Source organism: Myxine glutinosa, chromosome 5, assembly GCF_964187855.1.
Source record: "Myxine glutinosa chromosome 5, kmMyxGlut1.1, whole genome shotgun sequence".
NCBI classification, from domain to species: domain Eukaryota; kingdom Metazoa; phylum Chordata; class Myxini; order Myxiniformes; family Myxinidae; genus Myxine; species Myxine glutinosa.
This window is the reverse complement of record NC_136265.1, coordinates 110,974,406-111,000,879: the sequence shown is the minus strand read 5'-3', so window position 1 is coordinate 111,000,879 and position 26,474 is coordinate 110,974,406. Positions and strand designations below refer to the sequence as shown.

The window sequence follows — 26,474 nt, the reverse complement described above, 5'->3', positions numbered from 1 at the left end:
TCAATTTCCCGACCCGGATCTCAGCCAATGGAGTATCTTCTCTTCTAGACTTGGTTATGACAAACTTCCCTGCTAATGTCTGCTGCTCTTCTTCTGCTCCAATCGGTTCTTCTGATCATGTGCTTGTCAAAGTGGACATCTCTCTGGCCATTCTCAGAGAGCCTCCTCAGCGTCGACGAGTCTGGCATTTCACTCAGGCCGACTGGGACGGTCTTCAAGCAGCCATCAATCGTCTGGATTGGTCTCCCATCTCCACTGCCTCTGACATCAATTCTTCCTGGGAATTCTTCCAAAGCAAACTGATCTCTCTCATGCACAGATTTATCCCATCTCGCCTTCAATTGTCTTACCCTTCCTCCCGTCCATGGTACACTGAATCTTGTGGTGAGGCAGTTGCCCTGAAACAACTTGCCTTTGCCTCTTGGAAGGCTAATCCAACTGAAGGAAATCTCAGTTCCTTCCACCAAGCTCGGAACAAGTGTGTGTCTACCCTCAGGAGTGCCAGGAAGCACTATCTCTCCTCACTCAAGAATGAACTCTCAAACCTGTCTCCTTCCTCCAAATCCTGGTGGCGTCTGGTCAAATCCGTTTCTGGTGTTTGTTCCCCCTCCATCCCCTCCCTTACCTCAAATGGCCACACAGTTGACATCGCACGTGACAAAGCCGAATGCCTCCACTCTGTGTTCGCTTCGAAATCCTTAGTCCCAAACCCATCTCTCTCTGTTCCCACCTTTCCCAGTCGAACCCAAATGCTCCTGGACTCTGTGTCCTTCTCTCCTGACAAGGTGGAGGAGTTTTTGTCAAACCTCGACTCTGATTCTGCAACTGGACCAGACGGCATCAGCCCACGGGTCCTAAAATCCTGCTCTGCCGCTCTATCTCACCCTCTCTCTGTTCTTTTCACCCTATCTTTTGCTCAAGGTCATCTGCCAGCATCCTGGAAATCAGCTAACATTACCGCTTTACACAAAAAAGGTGCAAAAACAGATCCTTGCAACTACAGACCAATCAGCCTGCTCCCAATTATCAGCAAAGTCATGGAATCCATCATTGCTTCGGATATGAAATCTTTCCTCTTCTCAAATGGCTTGATCTCTGATCATCAATTTGGTTTCAGACCAGGTCACTCTACTCTGGACATGCTGCTTCTGCTGTCTCAACAATGGATGGAGGTCCTGAATGCCAAACAGGAAATCAGAGCTGTCTCCCTTGACATATCAAGGGCCTTTGATACGGTCTGGCACCCAGCTCTGCTCACCAAACTCTCCTCCTATGGTATCCATGGAAATCTCCATGCATGGCTTGCGGACTTCCTCTCTGGTCGTAGTCAACGTGTGGCCCTGAATGGATTTCTCTCATCTCCCCTTCCTGTTCAGGCTGGAGTTCCCCAAGGAAGTGTGCTGGGCCCTGTGCTTTTTCTGGTCTTTATCAATGATCTCTCTGACTCTCTGGAAAATCCTCTCTATCTCTTTGCTGATGACTCCACTCTCTGCCGCTCCATTCCTCTTCCCTCAGATAGGCAGTCTGCAGCCTCCTCACTCTCTGAAGACCTGGACAAAATCACAGACTGGTCAAACAAGTGGAACATGTCTTTCAATCCTGCCAAATCTCACTCTCTTACTATGTCTCTCCGGAAAGATCGACTGGACAACCCTCCCATCTACTTTCTCAACAATCCTCTCCAAGAAGTTCTGTCACTCAAGCTTTTGGGTCTCACTATCTGCCATGATCTTTCTTGGGAAAACCACATTTCCAAGCTGGCCTCCAAAGCCAGTCGCCGACTGGGCATCCTCCGTCGTGCGAAGTCCTTCCTCGGCACACCTGAGCTCCTCACCACATACAAGGCTTTCATCCGCAGCTCAATGGAATACTGTTCTCCCCTATGGGCTGGTGCTCCTGCCTCACACCTGGCTCGGCTTCACGCTGTTGAATCCAAAGCTTTCAAAATCATTGGAATCTCCCGCGATGAAGCTATCTCTGAGGGCCTTTCACTCACTCACCGCAGGCAGGTAGGTGGTCTTTCTGTCTTCTACCGACTCCTCTCCGGCCTTGCTCCCCCAGCTCTCTCCGTGCTCTGTCCCCCAAATATTCCTACAGGTCGCACAAGATCTGCCAGCAACCCTCTGATGGTTAAACTGCCGAAATCTCGGCTCTCTGCTCACCTTCACTCTTTCATTCCTCTTTTCTCCCGCCTGTGGAACAAACTCCCACACTCCTTTCAATCCCTCTCCTCCCTCCAGGTCTTTAAAACAGCTGTTCACCACCATCTCTTATCTTCCCCCATCCATAACCTTGATCTTTTCTACCCCCACTAATTCACCCCAGATCCACCTTGTTTGAAATTCCAACTTATTTCCTGGAAATCCTGGCAGTGTCCATATGTTTATACCTCTCCCACCCCCCCCCCTTCACATGCCTCCCCCCCTTCACATGCCTCCCCCCTTCACATGCCTCCCCCCCAAAGCCCTCTCCCTCCCACAGATCTCTCGATGTCTCCATGTCTCTCGGTCCCTGCTCTCAAATGTTGTGTTTGTGTCCTTCCCCCTCTCTCCCCATCTTGTCTACCGCTCCCGATGTTATTTGTTTTATGTGTCTGTTTGTCTTTCTGTGTGATTAATTTTCGCTCTTTCACGAGCCTCGATCTTGTATACAAAACAAAACAAAACAAAACAAAACCAAAAAAAAAAAAAAAAAAAAAAAAATAAAGTTTCTGGACAATTCTCGCACGTACCTAAATACCTGCGCCGCCGCGGAATCAAGCCTCGCACATGCCACGTGTAATTTGAGTACACCGAGCGGATTGTGTACCACGTTGTCCATGCAGTTACCTTAGTATTGGAACCCGATTAGAGCGGTTTTAGTCGTACCACGCTTAGTCAATGATGGAAAAGACGAGACGGTCGAATAAAGGAAGAACACAGGTTTAATTATTATTATGTACAATGATCGGTAGACGCACAGGGACACAGAGCAGTCTTAATCAGTCTTATGTTGAACCCAGACATGGGCCCGATCACACTCACAGAGGGGAAATGAAGGTAGGATGATGTTCACTCGCTGCCTTGGTCGTCCAGGAACGGCTTCACCCGGCGTGGCTCTCCACGGTCACAGCACGTCCCGCGATGAAGGCAAGCAGGCGGTGGAAGGGATCCTTGTGGCGTGTCTCTCGAACAAAGGGCAGATGAGGCAGGCAGGAGGGAAATGTACGCGTCTCTCGCCAGGCTTGGCGGTTTTCCACAGCGCGTTTAGTTGCTGGCGCGCTATCACTAGCGTAACCCAATCGAGATTCTGCCTCAAGCTCAACCGAGCGTTTTATTGGTAAGAGCGCTTATAGCTTGGTTCATGCACGTCTTCTCTCAGATCTCGTAACTTGCTCAACACTCACATAACTTGTTCAAGCGCCTCCCTTCGCAGAACTGCGTAACTCATCAAGCGCCTCTCCCACAACTTGTTCAAGCACCTCCCTCCACAGAACTGCGGTGGGGGCTTCACGCAACGGGTTTTATTGCCACGCCCTTAGCCCTCTCGAATGTTCCAACCACGCCCGGTGACGCAGTGCCGCAGCCGCTCCCTTCGAGCCCTGATTGCCAGCTCGCGCTTACCGTCAGCTTCTCCTCCGCCCTCCTTCGGTCTTGCCTCGATTTGCCAGGCCTGCCTTGTGTTAATTTGGCGCCAAAAAGCCAAAGGCAGCATAAGGAGGCATTAGGCGGCATAAGGCAATAAAGGCGGCATAAGGGAAGAAAGGAACCTAACTCATTATTCCACTCAGCGCAAAGCTAACACAGGAAAAGGACTATGCTCACATATACTAAGAAATAACTGAACTATCTCGAGGCTACGTGTTGTTGTGTGACTAAACTATGAGGGGGAAATTAACCTTTATTGTACAAACTCAAAACCGCTACACTACCCCTCTTCCTCGTCAGACGCGTCCCCGAGTCGAACCCAACAAAAATGGAACGACCGGTTTTGAGAATGATCTGCAAAATTAACTTTACTTGTACATGTGACATATAGATGTGGTTCCCTCTAACATTTACTCTAACCCGTGGGTGCGACAGTTTTAAAACACTAAATATGTCCCTCCTATTGCGTTGAGTAGCTAATCTAACAGAATCACGCCCACATTTAACCAAATCCGGAATTTGTCAAACTAAACATATAGCCGGTGGGCAGCATTTCATATTGACAAGCACAAAAAACCTTATTTACAGTTCTATGATCCAGGACCTGTCCTTTTTGAAAGAGAAGATTGGAGGGGAGAGAAAGCACAGCAAAAACACACACAGTCATAAATTCACAACACTTGCTGCTTGCTTCTTGCATCTTGCTTCTTGCATCGTCTGTGTGCCTATCAAACCGGCTAGCCCCCGGACCAGCATACAGGCCATTCCTGATCTTCAGGGCTATCTACCTTACAAATCTTCTCATCCCCAGCACACCATAATAAAAATACACAAAGAATGCGTTTATGTTATTTCTCTGCCAGACAGGGCCAACCCGATGTGGTCCGACTGTGACATTAATGCCACTCAAAACAAGTGGTCCGAAGATGCAAGGTGATGTTGCAGCAAGGTGCTGCACAGCAGAGGTGCAAGGCCACAAGACTTGTGGTCCATAAGTGTATAAGGTGCAGCAAAGTTACAACAAAAGGATATGGCAGCAAATGCTGTGCAGTTCGGCTGCACAGATGTAACAAAGTGCAGCAGGGGGTTGCTGCACAAGTTGATGGTGCTGCACAGCTCCACCTCCAAAATGGTCCTGGGGTGGGGGGAGAGACAAAGCACGACCAGCAAAGCGGAAAGTAGTAGGGTGGCTTAGCGTCAATTTTGTCGATTTATCGTTACAGGGCGCATAAAAGCGTCATTTTTGGTACAGAGCTTCCTTGTGGCCTAACTTTTGATTTTAGAAGGGGTGCCACCTGAACGGGGTCATGGATCCGGGTCAGGGGGGCCAGGGGGCACTAACCCCCTCCCATGTAGCTGTAATACGGGTTTTATGCCTATCTCACATTGTCTATTAACACCATTTTGGGTTCATAACCTAAGTTACGCACAACATTTCATTTTAGAATGTGATGGCCCTTGTAACAGGGGCTAAAGGTCAGGTGAGGGGCCAGGGGGAGCCCCCCCCCCCCACTTCTCAGTCAAATATATGGGCTTTGTCCGCAGTTATTAGAGATTTATTTCTGAGTTAACATGTGTTGTTGTTTTCGTTTTATGATGGGTGCACTTGGATTAGGTCTGTCGTTTGTTGCCCACACAAAATCAGCGACACTTTGTTGCAACATTAATTCTCCAAGTTATCTTTCTGCTTGTGTCAGGTAAAATTTCAACGTAGCATAAAATACAGACATTTGAATTTTTTTTCTGTTGAAAGCAAAATAATTTTTTCCTTGACATGAACTTCAGCATATAGATTATTATTTTGTAGACAGTGGAGAACTTGTTCTTGACCCATCTCATATGAACCATAAGTAATATCAACAGCAACAAAATTTATGGGAAAATGTTGAAGTAACTGTCTTACATTTATTTTCAACATATTTAACATTCTTTATCATTGCTCAAGAGCAAGTGAGGTAGTTCAAATCATGGAATAAGATCTTGAAACTTTTTTTTTCTTTACAAAATTTGACCAAAGCCCTTTGATGTTGAATCAATTCATTTTTGCTTGAAAATTGGGGGGGGGGGGTGCAGCCCCCAGCCCCCTCCCCCTGGTTCCAGGGCCCATGCTGAAGATCTCGCATGTGCTTTATTTCAAAAATAGGAAAATCTGAAATCAAAAGTTGGGACACAAGATGAGCTCTGCCAAAATGTGCCTCATAATTATCACAAGCAAAGAAAAATAATATTATGGTGTGGGGTGGGGGGGGGGGGGCTCCCCACCCCAATCACCCGACCATTTGCTCCTTTTCTCAGGAACCTCACATTCTAAAATGAAATTGAGTGCTCAAAAATGTTATGTACCAAAAAATTGTGCTCATAGACAATATGATTGGTGTAAAACCCGTATTTCAGCAATATGGGAGGGGGGTAGTGCCCCTGACCCGGATACATGACCCCATTCAGGTGGCACCCCTTCTAAAATCAAAATTTAGGCTAAAAGGAAGCGCTGTACTAAAAATGGCGCTTTTATCCAACCTGTAACGATATTTCCACGAAGCCACCTAACTAAAGGGCGCAAAGGGTACACAGCAAAACAAGGTAATGCAGCACAAGGGGCGCGGAAGAACGAGCAGGGCAGGCTTGTCCCTAGCCGTCCGTACCCCCCATCGTCGGCTTACACTACCCTAGCCCTTCCTTGTATTTACAAATTCGTGTCTACGTCTTGTCTCCCATATCCCCCTCTATCTCAAATTCGTCTCCCAATCCCTCCCAGGAGGGAATGGAACAAACACAATGTCTCATTATGTCCTGATGCGTCTCACTTACTCAAACAGTTGTTATGGATTCATCACTTCCGTTGTGGTGGTTTGCATCCACTGTAAATATTTCTGATTCCATATACTATTATTGTTTTCAAAAGGTTTATTGTCCATGAGCTGTTTTCAAAAGGTAAAAAAGTTAATGTTAAAAGAAACAGGAAACCGGATCGGGAACCGGACGACGAAGAGAAAAGAAAAAGGGCGGAGCAAGAGAGTCGGAGAAGAAGATAGAAGGAGCCGAGCTATTTGCGGTCTGGAGTGAACTTTGGCGAACAACAGTCACTCGCGAACTTTCGGGTTCCCGGGGAAGGGATTCCTACGACAGAGTGGTTAGCTCTGTGACAGATTAACCTGCGTGTCAGGTTTTGCTATCGATTCAGGAGAGAATCATCGCCGTGCTGTTGCACCACGAGACCGGGCAGTCGGCCATTTTGACTCGCGCAGGACTTGTGCTTCGCTCGCGATTTCGTCTCTTTTTGACTATTTTCACCGCATTCAGACGTCGATCTGGGGCGTGTGTGTGACGTGGCTTTTTGAAGGTTAATTCGTCCATACCCGAGGGTGTGATCTCTCAGTTGCCTGTAGGGCGCCTTTGGATTTCCAGTCGCCTTGAGGGCGCCTTTGTACAGCTTCGGCTGTGTGACTGTACTGGCCATCCGCACGGGATTCTGGTCTCGTTTGGACATCGTTCTTGCGATCGCTGGAGCGAATCAACTTCGTCTTGAAGCCGGGAATAAGAGACATTGGGGAATGTTCCTGTTTCACTCACTTGGAGCACAGTGAGTTATATATTACAAAACTGATGGTACCATCATAGGACATATTGATTGTACTTTTGAAAACTATTGTTGTTGTACTGTTATTCTTGTGTGATCTTAATACAATATTTGTTTGTGAGTAACAATTGGGGTGGCTTCTCCCTTGATCTTTGACACAGAATAACACATTTTTCTGCCGTGACTCCTCTCGGGGCTTGGAGGTACACCGTGACCAGGCGGTCGGGGAGGCGCACGTAACACAGTTCACTTGGTCCTGGTGTGGAGCTTCGTCCTCCTTGGTGAATGGCTGTGGATGGCGTGAAGGGATTTCTCTCATCCTAACTACACTACTGACTTTTTACTCTTAAAGTACCCGGGGTCATGCCCTGCCAATCGGCCATCTTTAAACGATGTGGTTCTAAAAACCGAATTCCCATTGTCCACCCTGTGATGCCATCCGAATTTAGGTGTCCCTCCCGCAAATTTTCACTCTGTGCCCTTGCACAATTTCGGGGCTGGGTCGTGTGGCTCCACTAGCAGGGCTACCTACCTGCGCACCTCCACCACTAAAGTCGCCACCCGACCTTACCTGCTCCTGCGACTACCTAAACTGGGGAAGGCCCCTCCTTGCTCTTTACCCCCTGATGCCCACCTTGGCATTGGGCAACCCGGGTCCTCTCCTGGGATCCTTGGGCCCCACTCACAACTACCCAAACTGGCTCCCAGAGCCTATCTGCGGCCTCACCTGGCCGACAAACTACCAGTGGCGAAGTGCCCCAATAACCACACACACCAATTAAACCACACGCCCAGCCATTCCACAGTCTCACGCACCCTCCAAAGCACTACTTTGCCACTACCCGCACCACAGGTGTCAATATCCATACAAATTTTGCCTAAGCCCGCTACCTCTCTTTGCACTACCCACCCCGGGCGTCCGTGAATGGGTTCCATCTCCCCCCATTCACTCCTTCGCACCATGCATTCCACACCTTTTATTCCACACCAATCATTCCACACCATTTATCTCACACACCTTTTGTCTCGCACACCTTATTCCATACACTTCAACACAACTCCATTTCTCTCAACACGCAATTCCTGAAACACACAGCATCATCGATCTAACTGCTTTTCCCCTAAAACTCGTGCTTCCCCGTCGTCCTATTACACTATGCACTCCCTTCATCATTAACATCCACCCAAACTACCTACGTCCCCACTGTAGGTACAATGTCTACTTAAATCTCTGTTTCTACAGTCTTCTAGTTCCCTATCATTGTCCTAGCCCTCCCTCGGCTAGCTTCGGTGCCCCATGGAGGTAACCATCGCTGGCACCCCCATGTGCCTATCACTGCCACCCCCCTAAACTAATGCTTATGAGCCCTGGTCCCACTCCCATCCCACTCCTGAAACCAAATGTTACGGTTTTCACCGCCCTTCCTGCCCTTACCAAGGGGAGATGAAGCCCCTTGTTCTTCTTGGGTCGGCGCAACCGAGAGACTTGAATCGCCCCTCCCGGGCAAACGAAAGGTAGGGTTTCGGGACAATTCTCGCACGTACCTAAATACCTGCGCCGCCGCGGAAGCGGGGAATCAAGCCTTGCATGAGCCACGCGTAAATTGAGTACACCGAGCGGATTGTGTACCACGTGGTCCGTGCAGTTACCTTGGTATTGGAACCCGATTAGAACGGTTCTATTCGTACCACGCTTAGTCAATGATTGAAGAGACGAGACAGTCGAATAAAGGAAGAACACAGGTTTAATTATTATCATGTACGTACAATGATCGGTAGAAGCACAGAGACACAGAGCAGTCTTAATCGGTCTCATGTTGAACCCAGACACGGGCCCGATCACACTCACAGAGGGGAAATGAAGGTAGGATGATGTTCACTCGCTGCCTTGGTCGTCCAGGAATGGCTTCGCCCGGCGGGCTCTCCACGGTCACAGCACGTCCCGCGATGAAGGCAAGCAGGTGGTGGAAGGGATCCTTGCAGCGCGTGTCTCGAACAAAGGGCAGATGAGGCAGGCGGGAGGGAAATGTACGCGTCTCTCACCAGGCTTGGCGGTTTTCCACAGCCCGTTTAGTTGCCGGCGCGCTATCACTCGCGTAACCCAATAGAGGCTCTGCCTCAAGCTCAACCGAGCGTTTAATTGGTAAGAGCGCTTATAGCTTAGTTCATGCGCGTCTTCTCTCAGAACTCGTAGCTTTGCTCAACACTCAACTCTCACAGAACTCTCAACTTGTTCAAGCGCCTCCCTCCACAGAACTGCCGTGGGGGCTTCGCGCAATGGGTTATATGGCCAACCCCCTTAGCTCTCTCGAATGTTCTAACCATGCCTTGTGCCGCAGTGCCGCAGCCACTCCCTTCGAGCCCTGATTGGCGGCTCGCGCTTACCGTCAGCTTCTCCTCTGCCCTCCTTCGGTCTTGCCTCGATTTGCCAGGCCTGCCTCGTGTTAATCCGCACCAAAAAGCCAAAGGCGGCATAAGGAGGCATAAGGCGGCATAAGGCAATATAGGAACCTAACTCTCATTATTCTACTCAACGCAAAACTAACACAGGAAAAGGACTATGCTCACACATACTAAGACATAACTGAACAATCGCAAGGCTACGTGTTGTTGTGTGACTAAACTATGAGGGGGAAATTAAGCTTTATAGTACAAACTCAAAACCGCAACAATATGTTAGATCAGGTTCATCTAATGGATCAGCCTGTGCCTCACTATTCTCAATTACCGATTGTAAAAATTTACTTCAGTGAGGATGTCGGGGTTGGGGGGGAGGCAAAGTATCGCGATTCACAAAACCCCTTGATGGTTGGGGACATTGTTTCATAATATCATGAATATTATGCGATCAGCATGCGTTATTACCCTTGCCAGAGGAGAGGGTATTGCATTTGTCCGTTTGTTACTTGCCGGAAAAGATTCCGGCAAGTATGTTGGTTGGTGTGTTACTTGCCGGAAAAAAATTCCGGCAAGTATGTTGATCTGTTCGTTTGTTTGTCTGTCTGTCTGTCTGCAGCACTACGTCGACACCGTTGCACGTAGAATCGCCAATCTTTGCACACGTATTTGTCTTGACCTGGAATAGACTGTGCCCAATTGATGACGTCATCGGTCACGTGGTTCGGCCGCCATCTTGGAAAAACCGAAAACATTTGCACCTCCATATCTCCAAAAGTGCTGAACAGAAAAAATTGGGACATGGCTCATTGTAAAGAACTCTCCATGGGGAATAAAATATGGTAATGATGACGTCATCGGTCACGTGGTTCGGCCGCCATCTTGGAAAAACCGAAAAACCTTGCACCTCTATATCTCCGAAAGTCCTGAATAGAAAAAATTGAGACATGGCTCATTGTAAAGAACTCTCCATGGGGAATAAAATATGTTAATGATGCCGTCATCAGTCACGTGGTTCGGCCGCCATCTTGGAAAAACCGAAAAACTTTGCACCTCCATATCTCCGAAAGTGCTGAACAGCAAAAATTGAGACATGGCTCATTGCAAAGAACTCTCCATGGGGAATAAAATGAGTTAATTATGACGTCATATGTCACGTGGTTCGGCCGCCATATTGGAAAAACCGAAAAGCTTTGCACCTCCATATCTCAGTGCTGAATAGAAAAAATTGAGACATGGCTCATTGTAAAGAACTCTGCATGGGGAATAACGTATGTTAATGATGACGTCATAGGTGCCTCCCTTATGATGTCATAATTGCATTTAACTCTGCCTGCAATATAACAGATGTTCTCAGCTTCATCAGTCGTAATTTCTTTGTAATCGTTGATCCAAACACCACTCATTTTGGTATTTAACTAAAAACAAGTCACATCCAGGAATCAAGATCGATCTGACAAAGAACAATACTAGAGATACTTTCTGACCAGTTTCAGCCATTCTAGAATGTCATTGAACTTTCAACTGAGTCGATTGAATGTTATGAAGGCTGTGTCCACTAGCACTGAGGAGAAAATCAAAGGTTGTGAAGAGTAAGATCACACAAGTGCATTATATGCAAGATGAGATACTATCTTTAATACAGATGCTCAGAACACATGTGCACAACATACTACTCTGTACCAGAAATGTGAACCAAGATATTGAGTGTATGTCAAAACCATATTCTGATTCCCACCGAACTAAAATCACCATGCTGGACGTGTAAAATGTAAATCACATGATGTAAAATCACAAATGATGCAAAATCACAAACTCATTTTCAGGTATTTTAACAAAGGGTAGTCAACATTGTACAACACTAATCAAGTCACATACAGTATAGTATCACACCAGAGGTCATTGGTGTTACAAGATTCAGATGACGAGATCATTCACTGGTAATGATTGACACCATTGGGTTTAGCAGTTCTTGAGAATTTGATATAGCTTCTGATGAAGAAGTGTATCCAATTTGAAGTGTTGCTGTTCATGTATTTTGAACTCATCTTTCCAGAGACAACCATTCAACCTTTATTGGATCACATACAGGTTGATAGACTTGTGACTGTCTCACTGGAGGAAGTTCACATGTATCAATATTTAATTACTGATGTTAATTACAATCAGGTAAATATTTGATAATGTCGCTCTGTCTGGGCTAAGATATGTAATGTACTGTTTGAAATCATAGTATGCTGTCATATATGTCATGCTTGTGGAGAATATCTGCTATAACAACTTACAACGACATCAATTATGTCTCATGAACCATTCATGTACACTCTGTGGTGACAAAAGTCATGTCATGATCAGAATGGTACGTATCATGCACGTCCATGTGAACTTGTTCCGGTTCATTTTTATTGAAATATATGTGATCTGTCATTGTACCTCTATCTGTTGTTGCCTGGTTAATACATTGTTTGAATCCATAGCGTTGCATGAGCTTTGTCAACTCTGTTTGTCTTTGGTTTGTCAAATCATCATTGAAATCACCAAGTATGATTGTTGGCACATGTAACGGCATCAAATCAAGAAGACTACTTAGTTGTAGCAAGAAGGTTTTCATTGGGAATGATGGTTTCCTATAAACTACAGCAACAACAAAACGTGATTTCTGCGTTTCTAAAACTATCGCTTTTGACTCCAATCCTTTCACAGATATCAGTTCTAGTTCTTTAGGTTGCAACTCAGTCAGTGCACATATCATCACTCCGTGCAAATTACCATGATCATGCATGCTTGGAATATTTTGTCTGAAAACTGTATATCCATATTTCTCAGCAAATTCATCAACATTATGATCATCTGTCAGATAGGTTTCAGTGAAACACATAACATCTGTTTCAGCTAAAATTTGATTTTCTCTATGACTCATTAGGTCTGCTAATTTCTCCAGGAAATAATGGATATTTAAGTGACCCACTGTTATCCAGTCAGGTTTGTGCAAGGTCAAAAGATTTAACGCTTCCATTGACAATGTATTAACACGCATTTCATTAATTTCATGTTCCAATTTATCATTCGCTTTTATTCCAGCTGAATCAAAGTCAAGTATATGCAAACCAAGCAGAGTCTTCACTCGACTGAATGCCACATATGCTTGTCCTTTTCCAAATCGTTTTGCACCCTTCATGCTGACAACAATTTCATCCACTGTGAGACCTTGACACTTATGAATTGTTACTGCCCAAGCCAGTGTAAGCGGGAATTGTCTTCTCGAGATTTGCGCTGCCTTCCTGTTTCCTTTTTCAAATTTCCCTTCGTGTCTTTTGATTGGAACTGCATTGGGATATCGGTCTTTCCACTGACTTCCAGAAATAGCACTTGTACCTACATTTTCGTTGTCAAATTTCACCAGAACTATAGCAACTCCTTTGTTTGTATTTTCTATGATACTTTCAACAGTTCCGATTACACCATTAACAAGTCCATCTCCAGTATCCACATTATATGTGAGCATCACTCGTGCACCAATTGCCAAAATGAGAGTCGTATGAAGACCAGCAGTTTCAGAACGTTTCTGTGAAGTTGGTATTCTTTCCAAATTTAGTTGTCCTGTGCTGTCCGTTTTGTCATCTGATGCATGAATGTAAATACGCTGTTTAGGACTTGGTGCAAGTTTCTCCAATTTTGCCATATTCCTGTCATCAACATCACAGTTGAATGCAAATACGTGGAGTACATTGTGTGGGTAATTTGGATCATCTAAACTGATTTCTCTAGATTTCAATACATCCAGATCTCTATTTGTACATTTCCCAACTCTAACACGGCAAAGCAATTCTGCAAATGCACAGTCATCTTTCTGACGCATAACTTCATCCAACTCATGTATTTTGAACTCTTCTTTCCAGAGACAACCATTCAACCTTTCGACTGGATCACGTACAGGTTGATATATTTGTGACTGTCTCACTGGAGGAAGTTGATACAAATCTACAACTGCAAGAATACACACATTACCAAAATATATTGAATCTCCAGTAACTCCTTTAATTTCCTCTAGACGCTTGTGGATGTTCAACAACATATCTGATCCAACCATGGAAATTTCATCAATGATAACCAAGTGCAGATGTTCCAGCTTGGATCGTAGAGAATTCAGTTTCTCAAATGACAGATGGTCACCTTCTTTCCCATACTTAGTTGTTCGGAGAAGCAGCGCTGAGTGAACGGTCATTCCTCCAATATTAAATGCAGCAACTCCTGTAGGAGCAGTCAACAACACCGTGACATCTGTTGGTTTTATCCCACCTGACAGTGCTAACAACTTTCTAGTGTCTGAATGTATCAGTTTTATCACATGACTTTTTCCAACACCACCAGGACCACTCAAGAAAAGTCTGTATGGTTTTACAGTTTTACCCTGTTTCATTGCTATTACGGCAGCTTTGCACCACTGTCTGTGATAAAAAACGATCTCTGCCTGTTTCACATTGAGTCTACGAATCATTTTTCGATATTCTGAGGGTGACATAAGCTCTCGGTCAGCTTCAGCTTGATAACGTGCTACAAGTTCTGATGTCTGGATACATTTTGGCGATTCAATCATGTTGGCATTTGCATCAAGATCTTCCTGGTCAATATCCCTCTCCACATCAATGTCTTCATTTATATCTTGCAAATTGTTATGCTCAGCACCGGGTGCAATGTTTGCCCATGCGTGTTCCGGTGGTCCATATTCTGCATGATCATGCATAGCTTGATCGATTAGTTCCAAATTTTGTGTGAATTTTGCCTCATTTTCACATATGGCATCGGCAATGGCAAAATAATGAGAAGCATAATCAGGAAAGCCTGCAGTCAGATCAACATCCTCATTTCTCCATGGTAAATATAGCATCAGTTTTGCTCGATAGAAGTTACTGGAGTCTTTTTCAAAACTAAACTTTCTAAATCGAATTACTGCTTCACATCGACGTTTATGCATTGTTCCTTTGCCATCTTTCAACTTGATGTACTTCGGGAGTCTATCTCTGTCAGCCACACCTGCCTGTTCTTGATCCATTTCTAATACCACAGGAACACTGTCATCTATCTCTTCACCTCTGTCACAATGACTAACCGTATAATTGGCAGCAAAATCAGCAAGGCACAGGTTTTCCAATATGTTAGGTCTTGAAGCATATCTTATGATGATGTTACTTTGGAATATATCCTCATCTCCATCATCCAGATCATCAAGCTCTTTTTGTGGTTTCAGCACAGCTGATCGTTCTGTTTTTGCATCAGTATTGACAAACAACACCTGTCTACTGAATTTCTTCATTGGCATTGACAAAATTCGATACACAGCTTCTTGTGCACTTACTTCACGATGGTTCAAGAATACTGATCCCACACGTCTCAACATTGTTTTGATGTCCTGATCTTTGTATTCTTTGCACACTTGTTTCAATAGCTCTCCTACACCTTTTTCATTCTTGGTCATGTAAGCAGCTACATACATAACACATGCATATGCATCAACAATGAACTGGATATCAATGTTTGCTTGCCATGCTTTCAATACAGTAGGATTGTATGGATTAACATTAACTTCAGAAGGGTTTCTCCTCAGCAGTATATGTTTGCCTTTCTCAGAAACTGGCAATGCATTTGCATAAAGTTCTTCTGGTACATTCGCCATATCCAACAATTTTGTCATACTAACATTCTTTGGGGTACTTTCATCGGACAATACCTCTTTCACTTTGCTGAGAACACACTTGGCACTTTCCTTGACCAGTTTTGAATTTTGTTCATCTGGTTCTCTGGCAATGATAGTTCTTGAACTCGGTGGTTTTGGGTATTTGAATCGACAACAACCCTTTTTTCTACAGTAAGACGAGTGACTATGGACTTGCAACCTTTCTGATGCATGAATGTCATGATGCAATGATACATGTTTGTCCATGAAAGATGCAACAGCTTCATCAGATGCAACATCTAATTTTGGTGCATTTTTTTACCCAAAGTAATGTGTGAGCATGAGGAGATCCACGAGCTTGAAATTCTATACGGATCACATAGTCAACAATGTCACCTAGCGGATGAGCATTCGATTTCAGTACATCTCTGAACAAAAGCTCTAATCTGTATTGAAACTGGCATGCAGCAGTGACAGGGTTTGATCTCAACCACATTGATCTATCTGCAAATGACATAATTTTCACATCATCGTCACTCAGTATTGTACCATACTGTCGAGCTATTGTTTGAATTACATCAGGCCATTGCATGTCGGCAGCAGATACTGTGGAAAACCATGTAGGATTACCTACTTGTCGAACCATGGCGAGTACATCATAAAATACAGTTTGAAAGTAGGCCTGTGTCCCTCTAACATTCTTCAGGATTCTATATGCATGGTCAGATTGTATAAGTCTACTCATGTGTTCAACACTTTTCACCATACCAGCTGTGAGTCTTTTGCCACGAAAGTGTTTGCCACTAGCTCTACGAAACATGAAGTGATTGATATCACTCTGAACTTGTTTGCTTTCAGTAGCATATTGTGCACTAAGGAGATATTCAATTGATTTCGCAAATCGTCCATCTACATCAAGTAGTCTTTGGTTGAAGTATTTTCGTGGAGTTAAATGAATTGGTCGATCAGTTGTCAGTGCATTTGATCCATCTGGATATTTATCTGGATGTGACAATTCCTCAAAATTAGGATCACTCAGAAGTGGCATTGGCTTCTCGTTATCTCCTGGTGCAACACTTATCAATTTGTTTACTAATTCTGGATTTTCATTCATCATGTTGGTTTCATATGGCAAGCCGCAAACTTTAGAAGCTTCTTCAAAAGCATGCTCATCTTCAGCAACTAGTTCCTCATCAGTCATCACTTTCTGTGTTTTCCTTAGTCACAGTTGTCTTTCCATCACACGTTTCAGTCTCCAAAGATGATGCCACTCTACTCGTGTCAGACATATTAACATGTTTTTCAAGCACTTCGTCATTTGACAAGGATACACTTGTACCATCGCATGCACAGTATGGCTCAAACACAACATAGTGAGATTGACCAATCAATCCAAGATGAAATTCCTTATCACTGTGATATCTGGAACATACAGTGTGCATGGTAGAGCTTGACGTTGCATGAACATAAACAGTGAATGAAAACATATCTGCCAGTGCCTGTAGTGTTACGTGGTCTCCCCATTGATTTCCATATTGAACTTCATCAATGTACCTTATCCATTGCAACTCTCTTTGTGTTTCGATATCCTGTATTTCCCTGATAGCTCTATCATGTTCCGTTGGTTGCTCAGTATCAGCATTAGACAAATTTTCTGTTGCTATCCTGGCTGATATAAAGTCACGATAATTCTCAGCATTTGTGCTCATGAAATCAGCAACTTGTTCACGCAACAAAACTGGGTTACATGTAGTCACTCCTAGCCTGTCAAGGTGGTAACAAACAGAATAGAACATACAATTGCCATCACGTGGAACGTCAACAATATTCATCGTGTTTTTCCTCGCTAAGACATTCAACTTTGCATAGTCTGTCTGACAATGTTGTGGCAGATCTGACATTGATACATCAATCACAAATGTTGGTTGTTTTTCTTCTGAACAGCCCTGTGCTACACTTTCTCAACTATGGTCAGTAGAGCCAGGTGTTGATTGTGTTTCACACGAACTTTGTTTTCGTTTCTTCAAGCTAGGATCATCACAGCTAATTGCTTGCCAAAGCTCAACGTCATCATGTGCAGCATCACAGGCCCAGTTTTCATTGATTTCAATATTTGTGTAATGAGGGTTGTCTAACTTTAACCTGTGCAAAGCATTCAAAACTCTATCAGCATGTACATAATCATACATATAATGAGAGGAATGTTTCAGACTCCGTTTCAACTTCATGGGCACTATCTGTGATTCAGATGGCAATCGTGGGAACAGTTTACAAACAGCATCTAATTTTGATGGCACGTTAACTGCAGGGCCATGTATACCATGTTGTTTTCCTCTTGGTAAACCAACCATTTTCATGAATGGGATTCTTTGCGATATCAATCTTAGTTCCAGCGCATTTAGGTCTTTCAGTTCACGTGGCTGTTGTTGTAGCGACAAGTTATTAGCCTTTGATTGTGCAGGCATTTTTCCTGTCTTCAGAGTCAAATCACATGTTCTACATATCCACTCTTGGCCATCATGCGACTTTAATCTATATGAAAGTACATCATTGAACAAACTGCTGGAACACTTCTTGTATCTATCTTCATTCAAGTGTATAACTGTCATTCTGTACATTAAACGGTGACATGAACAACATATATAATTTGCAGAATCCTTAACATTTTCCAAAAACTCTGAAATCACTGTTTCATTTTCTGGGATTATGTTAATCTTCACTTCTCTAATGATTCTCATTGATTTTTTCACATTTTCCTGTCTCTGTTTTCTATTCTCTGGTGTTTCGTTTTCCCTTGATTCTGTATGTTTCTCTTGATCTGTGTTCTGCCTCAGTTTTCTCTTCTCTGGTGTTTCACTCTCACGCAATTTTCTCATTCTTAACTTAGACTCTTCTCTTCTTTGAGCAGTGCTTTTGCCTTTTGGTTTACCCATGATAAACTTCCGAATTTACCAAAAAATTGGAAGATATTTATATCGATGTGTGCTCAAAATGTAATTTGTGCAGTAAATCAACAATATCAGACTTTATTTAAAGTCGTTTTTTTCCGTAACTTTTCGTTTTTCTTTAAACCTTTTGTTTAGGACAAAGATGATGTGAAATTTGCTGTGGATTTTGGTGACTTTTCTCTTTTTGATGAGATGCGATGGAGTTTGATAATGGCATGACCATGCGTGATAACGATATGAAGAATTATACCAGGAACAGCACCCGAAAAGAGAAAAAAACACAAATAAGAATATTTGTAAGTTTATATCAATTTCTGAATGGGTATATATTTTACGACGTTTGGACGAAGGCAATTCTACCCGTCATCTAACGCCCTTGCATCGGGTGACAATTGTGAATTCAGAATTCAGTAAACATGGTTCAGTAGGGAAAACCTCAATTTTTCAACCAGGATGAAAAACAAAACTTGCTTCATGCCGGGCCTGGGTTTGAACACACGGCCCTCCAGTTAGTCTGCTGTATCCGGTTTATAGGAAAATCAGATATGATTTCTTTCATTGCCCTATACCACAAACATGTTATACCTAATAATTAAGCCTGCAGAAGTAATGGTAACTTCGCCCCAAAACTGTCATTTTAGATCACATAAACCGCCCTAAAATTGGCCTTTTGGATGATTCAACAGCACCCATACTGCTTGGGTACCTAGTAAGGTCCTAAACCTGCTACATGCATGATTAGAAAAGATGATTTTCTAGAAATGATAGAGTTTGAAATTCCAATGATAAAGTCCAATTTGAAGTTTCAGAAAATTCAAAAACAGACAAATTCCAAAAATGATCGATTACTTTGAGGGGAGGAGCCCATACAATCAGTGACAAGTATTGAAAGAATCCACACTGAGCTCTTTGAGAACATACACTTTGAAAAAAGTTGACAAGACACCGGCAGACAGATGACAGACGATGCCGGACGAATGAGTATCGGAAAAGCTCTGCTGACTATCACCACAGCAGATCTAAAAACTCTCACCAAAGTCAGCAGGTGATGTCAAGCGATCAGCAAACAACTGCTCAAGTACAAAACTGCACCTGCAAAGAAAAAGTGAATATTCTCATCACCAAAAAACAATATTTTCCATTATGATCCATTAAGGCCTCCTCCCCCCAAGCCCTCTCCCTCCCACACATCTCCCTGCTCTCAAATGTTGTGTGCTCTCAAGTGTTTGTGTGCTTCCCCTTCTCTCCCCATCTTGTCTTCCGCTCCCTCTTTTGATATGTTTTGTTTGTCTGGTTGATTTGTTTGTGAAGTAAATGTCAGCTCTTTCACGAGCCTCGATTCAGTATCCAAAAAAAAAAAAAAGATCAACATTGAAACAATTGAAAGAATCATTCCAGCAGTTCCAACCGCTTGAATATTAATTACACAACTGTATTTATTTGCAAATCGCAGATGTAACTTTTGGGATTTCAATTAGCTATTTCATAGGTATATTTATACCACAGTGGAACTAAAAATATAACATACAAGCATAGACACATTCAAAGTACATCGCCCCCACGTCAAATAAATAAATATCCTCCAGCGCGGCATTGCCGGGGCACCTTCGGCCTTCGGCGTCCGGCAATACCGCCGTGCAGCTCATAGAGACTGTATTGGGAGGGGGTGATGGACAAAATATCCTTTGGCGTCCGCTGATGCTGCACCGCGTGCATTGTGGACAAATGCACTTCTGAGGTAAATGTGCACAAATAATACTTCGGAGAGTGACATCGGCGGGCAATGAGATATCGTGTTATATATCGATTTTAGCCCGACAACTCAATGGTGAAAAATCACTTTAAAATTATCTGATCCGGATCCGGATTCGAAACGTCATCAAAATTGAATCACTTCTTTCTTGTCAGACACCCAACCAGTCCACCAAGTTTCGTCCAAATCTGTCCACAACTTTTTGAGATATCCCACTATGTATCGTTTTTGGCCCTATCTCCCAATGGTGAAGAATCACTTTTAAAATTCTCGTAGCCGGATCCGAATCCGGATCTTCACCAAAATCGAATCATTTCGTCCTTGTCACATATGACAAATGCTACCTTTCCTACAGATTCCGTCCAAATCCGCCCACAACTTTTTGAGATATCTTGTTCACAGACGAACAGACAGACAGACATGGGTAACACAGACACAGACACATAATACAATTAATACATCCTCCACCCACCTTCGATAGCAGGGGTAAATATGATTTATGGGTGAATATAATTTTTGGGTAAATATGAATTATGGGTGAATGTTATGCCAGTAAATATGGGTAAATATTATGCAAGTGACTAAGCGGAGTGTAGGGGTGGGGGAAGAGGGTGGAGGGGTTGGGGGGAGGGGGGGAGGGTGAGGGGAGATTTGTAATCGCATCTTTTTGAACTTCTGAAGTGAATGTGTATAGAGAAAAAGCTTTTCTAAGGTGAATGTGTATAAAAGCATTTCTGAGGTATCATCTTTACAGATCATTTCTTTACAGGTGTGTTTCGTCAACTGTTGAGGTGAAGTAAATTTATCTCATTGAAGACACTTTATTGCAGGAAACCCCTTTTCAGCAGTCGATGACAAGCCTGCCTCATGGCTGCAGTCGCACAATTTCCCACGATTTCCTCGCGTGCCTCAGTATGGAGCTCTTCCAGGGTTAAGACTGAGTGTGTCAGTAACGTCCTTTCCGGCGTCACCATGGCTACGACTGGGTGGTGTCAGCAATGTCCTTTCCGGCGTCATGTGCACCAGCGTTTTGCCTCCCTCCGGGGCGGGTTGTAATCGATTTGCGTTTCCATGTATAATGCCTGAGCCTAAGGCTGCGTTGTCCAAAATATGGTGAACGAGAACGGCACTTGGTAGAACGACCCCTGCCAGGCTAAACAGTTTATGTTTGTATGCACTGATAGACCAGATCTGGATTCGGACCTGAACCAAAATCGAATCGGCTTGTTCTTGTCACCGAACCAACTCATCCACCTAGTTTAGTCATACTTCATCCATAATTTTTAAATATCATGTTATACATCGCTTTTGGTCCGATCTCTCAATGGTGAAGAATCACTGAGGAAATTAAATAATTCTTGTATCCGAATCCATATCCACATCTTCACCAAAATCGCATCGATTCTGTCTTGTCATACCCAACCTGTCCACCAAGTTTCGTCCGAATCTGTCCACAACTTCTTGAGATATCCTGCTATGCATCGTTTTTGGCCCCATCTCCCAATGGTGCAGAATATTTTTTTTGCACCTCCATATCTCCGAAAGTGCTGAATACAAAAAATTGAGACATGGCTCATTGTGAAGAACTCTCCATGGTGAATAAAATTTGTTAATGATGATGTCATCGGTCACGTGGTTCGGCCGCCATCTTGGAAAACCCGAAAAACTTTGCACCTCTATAGCTCCGAAAGTGCTGAATATAAAAAATTGAGACATGGCTCATTGTAAAGAACTCTCCATGGGGAATAAAATATGTTAATGATGACATCATCTTTCACGTGGTTCGGCCGCCATCTTGGAAAAACCGAAAAACTTTGCACCTCCATATCTCCGAAAGTGCTGAATAGAAAAAATTGAGACATGGCTCATTGTAAAGAACTCTCCATGGGGAATAAAATATGTTAATGATGACGTTATAGGTCACGTGCTTCGGCCGCCATCTTGGAAAAACCGAAAAACTTAGCACCTCTATATCTCAAAGTCCTGAATAGAAAAATTGAGACATGACTCATTGTAAAGAACTCCATGGGGAATAAAATATGTTAATGATGACGTCATCAGTCACGTGGTTCGGTCGCCATATTTGTCCTAAATGGCCGATAAAAAAGTAAATTCCGGCAAGTCCTTTGTCTCTGACCGATTTTTGATCTGTTTGTCAGTCTATTTGTCTGTCTGTGTGCAGTACTACGTCTACACCGTTGCACATAGAATCGCCAGACTTTGCACACATATTTGTCTTGCCCTGGAATAGACTGTGCCCAATTTTTAACACTCTGCCCAAGGCCTCCATTATGACGTCATCATTCGTTAATTCGACAAGTACAAAACTTCATCCAATCAAGATGCAATTTCTTGAGCGCAATGTCGGCATAAAGTGGTGGAGAAAAAAAAAATGATGACGTCATCGATCACGTGGTTCGGCCGCCGTATTTGTTTTAAAACAAAAGCCTTAAAAACCACTGAAAATACATCCTGGCGAGGGTTTGCAATCTCTGATTGCTCTTTTTCTTGTTACTTTTGGAATGAGAAGCAGCTTTGGAAAAACGCCACAAAACGTTTTGGAAGAGGTCGTACGACATAAGCGACAGGAAAGGTCATACGTTATTAACCCATGTGGGGTATATTGACTACAGTGGATCTACGATTAGGTACGATTGTCAACGACATAAGCATGGACTAATGTCTGGATTTCTCCAAATTTATTTCAGTTCTTTGTTAAACTGTGTTATCGACTATTTAAAAAGGTAATCAAACGTGTTTATGATTTATAATATTTTTACTTCTGGTAGGCTCTTGCTGTCACGAAAACGGCATGATGAGCTATGTATTCACGTTAACACGGCAGGAAAAAACACTTGGAGCTGGGATATTATCAGTATTGATATTATTTTATAATTACATTAATATTATGCGATTATCATTTGTTTTGTTATTATAAGCGTCTTTGGAAAAACGTCATATTAAACCTTAGAAAAATGCCACGATAAAGCTATATTAACATGGATATACACCTCAACACGCACCCCCATTGGCTGCAATGGTGGGGAAACCCCACTTGGGGGAGAAAACCCCCTTGGGGAGGGGCAAATGAATGTGCTACAACCTTCATCATGTGACCCTTAGTCATCCTGTCAAGTTTGGTTGAGATTGGATAAGTAATGACAGAATGTATCGCGGTGAAAGATCATGAGACAGACAGATGCCAAATTGCGTATTTTATTATGATAAGCTACAGAAACTGCAACTTGGTCTGTAGCTTTGCATACCTCAACCAATTTGACCTCCTGTACAGTCACGTGTAAAAGTAAGTGCACCCCATGTAAAGTTTTGACTTTTTCAACATATTTCAACATGCAGCTATTTGATCTTCATTTCAACAATATTGATAGATAAAGGTGATATAACATAACAAATATCATGAAACATTTACATTTTGTAGTCCATTGTATAATTTAAATAAACATAAATGCAAATTTCGCATGTGGAAAAAGTAAGTACACCCCTACATTTATCACTACTTCAAATACCTAAAATTAGAATCAGGTGCACCAGCTCAGGTGCAAATGATTAGAACATCGTTAGAGAGGATCTTGGAGGAACCTGTCTTATTTAAACCTCAGACATTTAGTTTGGTTTGCTCTTTGTTGTTGAAGTATGCGGCGTCACCATGCCTAGATCAAAAGAGCTCTCTGAGGCGTTCAGAAAGAAGATTATAGATGCCTACGAGTCTGGGAAGGGATTTAAAAAGATCTCCAAACAATTTGAAATCAATCATTCGACTGTCCGGAAGATCATCTACAAGTGGAGAAGATTCCAAACAACTGGCCTGGCCTGTTCAGGTTCAGGTTCAGGCCTGGCCGCCCAGCAAGTTCAGCCCGAGAGCAGACCGCAAGATGCTGAAAGAAGTCTCTAAGAACCCCAGAATGTCATCACGGGACCCATAGGTAGCTCTTGCCACTGTTGATGTCAAAGTGCACGAGTCTACCATTAGAAAGAGGCTGCACAAATTTGATCTACATGGGAGGTGTGCCAGGAGGAAACCTTTGCTGTCCAGAAAGAACATCAGGGTAAGACTAAAGTTTGACAATGAACACCTTGGCAAAGACCAGCACTTCTGGAACAATGTGCTCTGGACAGATGAGTGAAAGTTAGAGCTATTTGGCCACAGTACCAGAAGACATGTTTGGTGAAAACCAAAGACAGCATTTGACCACAATAACCTGATACCAACTGTAAAGCATGGTGGTGGAAATATTATTGTTTGGGGCAGCTTTGCTGCATCAGGGCCTGGGCAGCTCAGCATCATATAATCCACTATGAATTCTTCATTGTACCAGAGGGTGCTTGAGGATAATGTGAGGCCATCTGTCGGAAAGTTGAAGCTCAACCGAAGGTGGACCTTGCAACATGACAATGACCCTAAACATACCAGTAAATCCACCAAGGAATGGCTGAAAAGAAAGAAATGGAGGGTTCTGGAATGGCCAAGTCAAAGCCCGGACCTAAATCCCATCGAGATGTTGTCGGGGGATTTGAAACGAGCTGTGCAACAATTTTTTGTTGAATAAGTTATTGCAAAGTCAATTTTTCATTGTTTTTTTTGTTCAATTAGATCACCTTTATCTATAAAACCACCGTTTAGAGGCCATTTTCCCCCGCAAAGCGGGGGTTGGCCTTTTCGGAGACCGTGGTAGTTGTTGTTTTTTGGTCCCCTTTTTGAAGCAATGTTTTACGGCCGGATGCCCTTCCTGACGCCAACCCTTTTTGCCGCCTTCAACGACAAACAGGGAATTACCAGTGAACTGGTACTCAATTAGCCGACCCCGGAAGGATGACAGGCTGAGTCAACCCCCCTGGCATTAATTCGGCGATCGACCGAGATTCGAACCCAGGATCCTAGGATCCTAAGCCGGCAACCTAGCCGCTAGCCCAACACCAGGGATAAATCACCTTTATCTATAGATACTGTTTAAATGAAGATGTACTTACTTCTTCCACATGCAAAATTTGCATTTATGTTTATTTAAATTATACAATGGTCGACAAAATGTAAATGTTTCATGATATTTGTTATATTATATCACCTTTATCTTTCAATATTGTTGAAATGAAGATCAAATAGCTGTATGTTGAAATATGTTGAAAAAGTGGAAACTTTACATGGGGTGAACTTACTTTTTCACATGACTGTATATGGCTGACTCAATTAGTTACCAGTGAACCGTTGAGTACCAGCTCACTGGTAATTCCCTGTTTGTCGTTAAAAGGCGACAAAAAGGGTTGGCGTCAGGAAGGGCATCCGGCCGTAAAACATTGCTTCAAAAAGGGGACCGAAAAACAACAACAACCACGGCTCCCGAAAAAGGCCAACCCCCGCTTTGCGGGGAAAAATGGCCTCTAAAGGTGGTTTATCCACAGTGTGAAAAGCGATACAATTGCTGAGTGCTTGGAACAAGAACATTTATTGGGACTAGTAGGTGACATGTATGGCAAAGCAATTCACCCTCTTGTTGATTATGGTGTTAACACGTTGAGCTTAATTTTAACTCCATTATGGAACTGATTCCTATTGTTTCTTGCAGACTATCATTGGGGATTTCCAGAAGGAACAGGATAAGTTTACCAAGGAAAATCAGAAGAACAAAGCAGGTTTGAGGATTGTTTACTCATTTGTTTGATTACTGTTCTTTGGCTTTCCTCTTATTCCTTTGTAAACATACCTGCTGCCAGTCACACTTTTGGAGTAAAAGTTTCCTTTTTTGTCCAAGTTATTATTATTATTTTTTGAATGCAGAGTCGAGAATCATAGTAGAACTAAAGCACGGAATGGATCAGGGTGCGAAATAATAACAGGAACAGCAGAAAGAGAAGGGAGAAATGTCAATGGTAGGGCCAAGAGAGAATATGGTTGGAGACAGACAAACGAGGAATGAGGGTAGGGGAGAACCCGAGAGATGGACAAGGTGGATACAGAAGAAAAAAATTGAGCGGGATGGGGTGCAGGTTGGTTGAACAGGTGCGATGCATGGCTTCTGGTGGCAAAAGTTGCCACACAAATCCCTGACCCCATGCGGGGCGTCCTCAGTGTTTGCTGACTTGCTGTTTGCTGAAAACATCATTCTTTTGGAAAAAAAGGGAAGAAGTGAGTGGAGGTGAGCAGTGATTCTGGATTTAGGTAGTTTCACCAGAAGTGGTTGATGGTGGACCGTGTGTGTCCTGTAGAAACATGGGGGGGGGGGGGGGGGGAGGCGGAGGGAGGGTGACAAATGACGGAAAGGGCAGAGGGTGAAAGATCAGAATGGGGGTGGTAGAAGAAAGAGACCACCGACCTGTCTGTGATGGCCGAGTGATAGACCCATAGACTCAGCTTCAGCATGGGAGATTCCAATAATCTGGCAGGCCTTGGTTTCCATTTTGACATTATGGGGTGTTATGTGTCGGTCAGTGACAAAAAATAATCTCAATTTAATCCATTTTAAATTCAGGCTGTAACACAACA

The 26,474-nt window shown here is 43.4% G+C and overlaps 1 protein-coding gene across 2 annotated transcripts in view; it reads left to right on the top strand.

Moving 5' to 3' along the window:
• SYAP1 (synapse associated protein 1) overlaps nt 1-26,474 on the top strand; it is a 142,571-nt gene that overhangs the window by 77,980 nt on the left and 38,117 nt on the right. For both annotated transcript variants that reach the window (XM_068116619.2, XM_068116620.2), the window contains exon 3: nt 25,558-25,624. In XM_068116619.2, the coding sequence (XP_067972720.2) occupies nt 25,558-25,624 (67 nt within the window). The remainder of the gene's footprint in view (nt 1-25,557; nt 25,625-26,474) is intronic.